This window comes from Melospiza georgiana, chromosome 3, assembly GCF_028018845.1.
Source record: "Melospiza georgiana isolate bMelGeo1 chromosome 3, bMelGeo1.pri, whole genome shotgun sequence".
NCBI lineage: Eukaryota > Metazoa > Chordata > Aves > Passeriformes > Passerellidae > Melospiza > Melospiza georgiana.
Genome location: NC_080432.1, coordinates 314,143 through 321,969, shown reverse-complemented (window position 1 = coordinate 321,969; position 7,827 = coordinate 314,143). Strand labels below are relative to the sequence as shown.

At 63.3% G+C, this 7,827-nt stretch overlaps 1 protein-coding gene across 1 annotated transcript; it reads right to left on the bottom strand.

The window, feature by feature from the left end:
• Positions 1-3,400: 3,400 nt before the first annotated feature.
• TRIM54 (tripartite motif containing 54) lies at positions 3,401-7,534 on the bottom strand. The gene is made up of 10 exons (XM_058020663.1): positions 7,367-7,534; positions 6,765-6,937; positions 5,990-6,161; positions 5,817-5,912; positions 4,742-4,975; positions 4,526-4,548; positions 4,324-4,448; positions 3,925-4,026; positions 3,772-3,810; positions 3,401-3,595 (listed from the first exon to the last, which is right to left on the bottom strand). Exons 1-10 carry the CDS (start codon positions 7,532-7,534, stop codon positions 3,585-3,587), a joined length of 1,143 nt encoding a protein of 380 aa, XP_057876646.1. The 3' UTR covers positions 3,401-3,584.
• Positions 7,535-7,827: the final 293 nt, after the last annotated feature.

Genomic DNA, 7,827 nt, shown 5'->3' with positions numbered 1-7,827 from the left:
AAATATCCAAATTACAATAAAGGGGCAAATACCCAAATTGCAGCAAAGGGGCAAATATACAAATTACAGCAGGGGCAAATACCCAAATTACAACAAGGGCAAATATCCAAATTACAGCAAAGGGGCAAATATGCAAATTACAGGAAAGGGGCAAATATTCAAATTACAGCAAAGGGGCAAATATCAAGTTACAGCAAAGGGGCAAATATCCAAATTGCAGCAAAGGGGCAAATATACAAATTACAGCAGGGGCAAATACCCAAATTACAACAAGGGCAAATATCCAAATTACAGCGAAGGGGCAAATATGCAAATTACAGGAAAGGGGCAAATATTCAAATTACAGCAAAGGGGCAAATATCAAGTTACAGCAAAGGGGCAAATATCCAAATTACAGCAAAGGGGCAAATATCCAAATTACAATGAAAGGCTGCAGTGGGGCATTGCTTTTGGCTGCTACAGGAGTGTCAGTCCCAGGTCAGAGCAGGAATGAGCACTCTGGAAACACCCTGGAAGGCAAAACCCCGTGCCCACACGGAGATCAGGTGTGTGAGAGGCCACAAGGAAATATTCCAGCTCTCTCTCGCTGCCTTTATCCCATCCAGGGCTGGAATCAGCCCCACCCTCCCCTCGGGTACCCCTGGACAGTCCCTGCAGTGTGGGGAAGGGTTGGACACGGAAGGATGAGGCTGGGAAGGTGGGAAAGGTGGGAAGTGGGAAAGGGGGAAAGGTGGAAAGGAGGGAAAGGGGGAAGATAGGTGGGAAGATGGGAAGGTGCTTTCCCAGGAGAGCTCGGGGTGTGCACTGCAGGGAAAAGGGAGAAGGACAGGAACCAACGCCTGGATCCATGGCACGTGTGAAAAACATCCCTGAACCTGGACAGGATCCATGGAATTCACACCAAACTGGAGACCTGAAGTTCCACTCAGACACAGAAGCACGTTCTTTAATTTTTTAACCTGTTTATGCAAATTAATTTTGCAAGTGAAGTACTTCTATAATAAGTTGCTACTTTATGGTGATCCATTATATAATATATTGTTATTTTATGGTGATCCACTATATAATATATTGTTATTTTATGGTGATCCACTATATAATATGCTATTACTTTATGGTGATCCATTATATAACATGTTGTTACTTTATGGACATCCATTATACGATATATTGTTACTTTATGGTGATCCACTATATAATGGAGATCCACTATATAATATATTGTTATTATATAGTGATCCACTATATAATATATTGTTACTTTATGGAGATCCATTATACATTGTTACTTTATGGTGATCCACTATATAATATATTGTTATTTTTTGGCGATCCATTATATATTGTTATTTTATGGCGACCCACTATATAATATAGTGTTACTTTATGGAGATCCACTATATAATATATTGTTATTTTTTGGTGTTCCATTATATATTGTTATTTTATGGTGACCCATTATATAATATAGTGTTACTTTATGGAGATCCATTATATATTGTTACTTTATGGTGATCCACTATATAATATGTTGTTACTTTACAGCTTGTCCAAAGGCACAGGAAAATTCCAACTCCAGCAGTAAAACTGATGGATTTTCCCAGTGTCACAATCAGTCCTTTGGATTGGGGAATTTTAATTTCAGATTTAAATCACCCCACAGGGTCACAGGTCCTGCCAGGACCCTGGGTGGGTCCTTGCTGCCCCGAGGCACCCCAGGCTCTGGGGAATCCCTGCTCCAGCTCTGGATCACCCCCTCTCGTTCCTGCTGCCCTGCCCTGACCTGGGGGCTCTCTCGTGCCATCATTCCTCTCTGGCTGCACTTCCCTCCACACCAGAACTCTTCTTTCCTCCCTAAAATCATTGTCCCTGATAATGCACAGCTGTCAGAGCGATGGGGGTCAGCACGGTCGGGACACAGAGCAGAGCTGTCCCCTGTGTCCCCTGTCCTCCAGGACCACACACCCCACCCCTAGCCGTGGTCTGGGGGTCCGCAGGGCTCGGCCCTCGCTGTCCCCAGGCTGGGCACGGTGTGGCTGCGGGGACCCCGGGCCGGGGACCCCTGGCCATGTGCATCATCACTCGGGACCCCTGGCCATGTGCATCATCATCCCGGACCCCTGACCATGTGCATCGTCACTCGGGACCCCTGGCCATGTGCATCACCATCCCGGACCCCTGGCCATGTGCATCACCATCCCGGACCCCTGGCCATGTGCATCACCAGCCCAGACCCCTGGCCATGTGCATCATCACTCGGGACCCCTGGCCATGTGCATCACCATCCCGGACCCCTGGCCATGTGCATCACCATCCCGGACCCCTGGCCATGTGCATCATCCCGGACCCCTGGCCATGTGCATCAGCAGCCCAGACCCCTGGCCATGTGCATCACCATCCCGGACCCCTGGCCATGTGCATCAGCAGCCCAGACCCCTGGCCATGTGCATCATCCCGGACCCCTGGCCATGTGCATCACCATCCCGGACCCCTGGCCATGTGCATCATCCCGGACCCCTGGCCATGTGCATCAGCAGCCCAGACCCCTGGCCATGTGCATCACCATCCCGGACCCCTGGCCATGTGCATCAGCAGCCCAGACCCCTGGCCATGTGCATCATCCCGGACCCCTGGCCATGTGCATCATCCCGGACCCCTGGCCATGTGCATCACCAGCCCAGACCCCTGGCCATGTGCATCACCATCCCGGACCCCTGGCCATGTGCATCAGCAGCCCAGACCCCTGGCCATGTGCATCATCCCGGACCCCTGGCCATGTGCATCACCATCCCGGACCCCTGGCCATGTGCATCACCATCCCGGACCCCTGGCCATGTGCATCAGCAGCCGCTCCGTCTCGGCTCCGGGCCGGCGGTGACGCAGCCGCGGCTCCCGGGGGAGCGGCCCCGGGCAGCGCTGCGGAGGCTCCGTGTGTACCCAGCACATCCCGGCCGTGTGTACCCAGCCGGCTCATCCTCATCCCGGCCGTGTCTGCTCCCGCCCGGCCCATCCCGGCCGTGTCTGCTCCCCCCCCCATCTCAACCCACCCCACCCCATCCCAACCCACCCCATCCCATCCCATCCCATCCCATCCCATCCCACCCCATCCCACCCCATCCCACCCCATCCCATCCCATCCCATCCCATCCCACCCCATCCCACCCCATCCCATCCCATCCCATCCCATCCCATCCCATCCCATCCCGGCTCCCGGGGCTGCGGCGGGCACGGGGCGCGGCTGTGGGAGGGGGCACCGGAGGGTCGCCGCCCCCCGGCAGGGGCTGTGGGCAGGGCAGAGCCGCTCACCGGGCCCGGGGCTCAAAGCCCGCCTTGCACCGGGGCTCGGGGGTCTCAGCGGCCCTGGCCTCCAGCGCACCCGCACAGCGCACGGCACAACGGGTCCTCACACGCTTTTAATGTCGGAGAGGGGCAGCGCCCGTCGGGGCAATTCCAGCAGCAGGGATGGAGCTCGCCTGAGAGCGCGGGATGGCACAGCCAGGGCGGGGTGACAGGGACAGGGATAGCCGGGTGTGACAGGGACAGGCAGAGCTCAGGGCATGCCAGTCTTACCCCACGGCCTCACTTCAGTGCTGACCTGTGCAGAAAAGCAGCCTGAGCCCTGTGACCCGAGGATCCCCTTCCCACCCCGTGCAGCAGGGACACAGGGATGGCCTGGGGGAGCCTGGGGTGTGATCTGCCCCTCCATGCCCCCATCCCCACTCCCAGGGCACCCCATGGCCGTGCCCATCTCACTCCCCACGAGGGTCTCACCATGGGGAGAGCTTGCTGGCTTCTGCCTCGGCCCCACATCTGCAGAGGGAGAGAGGGACAAGGTTGGGGCAGGGATGTCCCAGCAGCCTGAAGGACCCTGCTGCCCCACGGGGACCGTGGACATGGCCCTGGGCAGCCATGGCAGGCACTCACCTTCAGCAGCCTCGGGCACCTCCAGGCTGTCCAGCCGCTCCTCGTCTGCTGCAGCCTCGCTGCCGTCCCCAGGTGTGTCCCCCTCATCCTCACCCAGGGGCTCTGTGGGCAGGGACAGCTCAGGTGGGACCTTCCCGCACCATGGGACACACCAGGACACTCCAGGGTGTTCCCAGGAGGAATGTGACCAGCCCAGTGTGGGAACCAGGGGAAGCCTGGGGCAGGACAGACCCTTCGGGTCCCCAGTGGGGTCGCAGGCCCCCGGGTGGGGTCACGTCCCCAGTCCTGTGTGGGATCCTGGCACAGGGCGTGTGGTGAGGGGCTCTGCCGGGGGCTCTGGGCACCCCGGGCAGCCCCAGTGCCCCTGGGACAGCACAGCCATTTCCCCAGGGCAGGCACCTGTCTGGAACTCGATGGTCCTCAGCATCTCGGCCACGTAGTCCACGTTGATGGAGAAGTGGTCCATGTTCTCGTAGCCGGGCTCAGGGCGGCTGCTCATTGATGCCTTGGACATGTCTGTGATCCTGCAGGGCAGAGGCACCCCGGGGGCTGCAGGGCCTTTTCCAGCCAAGGGCCTCTTCCCCCCATTGTCCCCACTCACTTTTTCAGGAGTTCCTTGGAGTGCTGTGAGGGAAAACGAGGGGGGATCAGTGTCTCCTGGACACCACCCCCGGCACAGGAGCACCCCCGCACATCCAGGGGCACCACAGATCCTTTTGGGTGAGCACAGCCCCTGTGAGCAGCCCCCTGCCCCTCAGGGCACCACGGCCCCACCGCCCTGCCCCGGGCAGCCCCAGCCCCCGATCCCCGGCAGGACCTGCAGGTACACGGCCATCTGGGGCTCCTCCATGGCCTGGATGGCCGACTCCACCAGCTTGGAGGAGGCCTCCAGGTGGTCTCCGTACTGGCGGATGAGCCCGCGGACCCGCTGCAGCTTGGCCTCCTGCTCGGCGGCGATGCTCTGCAGCAGCTCCTTCTTGCGCTCCTCCAGGATGCCGTAGAGCGCGTCGAAGCGCAGCCCCAGGTGCTGCTTCTGCCGCCTGCCGTTCTCCTGCGGGGCGGGACGGGACGGGCCGGGGCTGCTCCGTGTGCCCGGCGCGGCCCCGGGGCTGGGCAATCCCAGTGCCACCACATCCCTCAGCTGGCACTGCCCGAAGGCAGGGCTGCTCCGTGTGCCCCAGCACAGCCCCGGGGCTGGGCAATCGCAGTGCCACCACATCCCTCAGCTGGCACTGCCCGAAGGCAGGGCTGCTCCGTGTGCCCCAGCACAGCCCCGGGGCTGGGCACTCCCAGTGCCACCACATCCCTCAGCTGGCACTGCTGCAGGGCTGCTCCGTGTGCCCAGCACAGCCCCGGGGCCAGCCACTCCCAGTGCCATCACATCCCTCAGCTGGCACTGCCCGGCTGCAGGGCTGCTCCGTGTGCCCAGCACAGCCCCGGGGCTGGGCACTCCCAGTGCCACCACATCCCTCAGCTGGCACTGCCCGGCTGCAGGGCTGCTCCGTGTGCCCGGCACAGCCCCGGGCTGGGCACTCCCAGTGCCACCACATCCCTCAGCTGGCACTGCTGCAGGGCTGCTCCGTGTGCCCAGCACAGCCCCGGGGCCGGCCACTCCCAGTGCCATCACATCCCTCCTCTGGCACTGCCCGAAGGCGGGGCTGCTCCGTGTGCCCCAGCACAGCCCCGGGGCTGGGCAATCGCAGTGCCACCACATCCCTCAGCTGGCACTGCTGCAGGGCTGCTCCGTGTGCCCGGCACAGCCCCGGGGCTGGGCAATCGCAGTGCCATCACGTCCCTCCACTGGCACTGCCCGGCTGCAGGGCTACTCCGTGTGCCCCAGCACAACCCCGGAGCTGGGTACTCCCACTGCCACTGCCTCCCTCGGTGCCCACCTCGATGGTGTGGCAGATCTCCTCCATCTGCGTGATGATGGCCTGGATGCGGTCGTTCCCCGCCACCAGCATGGCGATGCCGTCGCTGAGCTCGCTCTGGGGGTGAGGCTGGGCGTGAGGGTGGCTGTGGGGGTACCCCCGGCCCCCCGAGACCCCCGGGGGCCCCCTTCTACCTTCTGTCGCTGGTAGACGGCGGGCAGCGGGGCCACCTCGCAGTCCTTGTGCGCCCCGAACACCTTGCACAGCGAGCAGGTGGGCGCCTCGCAGCGCAGGCAGTAGATGTTGATCCGCTCGTCCTCGTGCTCCTCGCACATGAGGTGCTGCTCAGCCTTGGCGTGAAGGGGTCTGCAGGGGTTGGGGGTGTCAGGGAGGCACCCCGGCCCCAGAGACAGACACCCCAGCTTCAGAGACACCCCAGCCCCAGAGACACCCTGGCCCCAGAGACACCCCAGCCCCAGAGACACCCCGGCCCCAGAGACACCCTGGCCCAGAGACACCCCAGCCCCAGAGACACCCCAGCCCCAGAGACAGACACCCCGGCCCTAGAGACACCCCGGCTTCAGAGACACCCCAGCTTCAGAGACACCCCGGCCCCAGAGACAGACACCCCTGCCCCAGAGACACCCCGGCTTCAGAGACACCCCAGCTTCAGAGACACCCCGGCCCCAGAGACACCCTGGCCCAGAGACAGACACTCCAGCCCCAGACACACCCCGGCTTCAGAAACAGCCCCAGCCCCGGGTCCTGCCCAGCCCTGAGACACCTCCGGCTCCCAGGGACCCTTCAGCCCCAGGGACACAGAAACGCCCCTGTCCCCGGAGACAGCTGCTGCCCCAGGGATATTCCCTGGCCCTGCACGGTCCCCATGACTGCCCAGGTCCTGTTGGGATCCCACCCCAGCCCTCTCGGTGGGCTCGCCGCCCCCCGCAGGTCCCCGCGCCTCCGGACCGGGCCGACTCCTGCTTGTAGATGTCGATGATGTTCTCCACGAGCAGGTTCCGCTGCAGTCCGTACACCCCGTGCCGGTCCAGCACCACCTCGTGCCGGCACGACGGGCACCGGAACCGCCCGCCCGACGGCACCGCGCTGGAGCCCCGCGACTGCCACAGCGGGTTGGAGGCCTGGGGGGGACGCGGGGCGTCACGGCGGCGGTATCCCGCACATCCCGCACTGCCGGTACCCCCGGCACGCCCGGCACCCCGCACCCCCGGAACCCCGCAACACCGGCACCCCCGGCACTCCCGGCACCGCACGGCCACGGGTGTGGGCACAAACCGGGGCTCAGACACGGCCCCTGCTCCCCGTTCACCGTCCCCGCCAGCCGGGAGCGGCACCGGGCACAGCCCACCGGAGCTGCCAGCGGCTGCTCCCGGGGCCGGGATTCCCGGCGCCAGCGCCAGACCAGGCCCCCGTGAAGAGGATCCCGGTGCTCCTGGTCGCCCCTCGGCCCCGCTGGCCGGGGATCCCGGGATAACGGGGCCAGCCCCGCCGGGCTGGGGTCCCAGGGACCGAGCTCCCGGTGCCTCCCCCCGCCCCACCGCGGCTCCCACCTGGAAAACGTCGTTGGCGCACTTGCGGCAGAGGTTGTGCTGGCAGGGCAGGATCACCACGGGCTTGGAGAACATCTCCAGGCAGATGGGGCAGATGAGCTGCTTCTCCAGGCTCTCCATGCTCCGCGCCTCCGCCAGAAGCGGCTTCAGCCCCACGGCGAAGTTCATGGCCGCGGTCCCGGCCCGGCCCGGCCCGGCCCGGCTCTGTCCCGCGGCTCCGCTCCGGCCGCCCGCTGCCCGCTTTGTTTCGGCCCCGGCCCCGGCCCCCCGCGCTAATTTTAGCCGCCCCCGCCCCGCCGGGGCCGCAGCTGTCGGCGGCGTCGGGTGACACTGAGTCACCGCTCCGGCCCTCCCTCGGCACCGGCCGGGCCCGGCACCGGACACCAGCTGCGTTCCGGACCCGCCGATCCCTGCCCGGGAGGAGCGGCCGGGGTTCGGGGGAGCAGGGCCGGCCGGGGCAG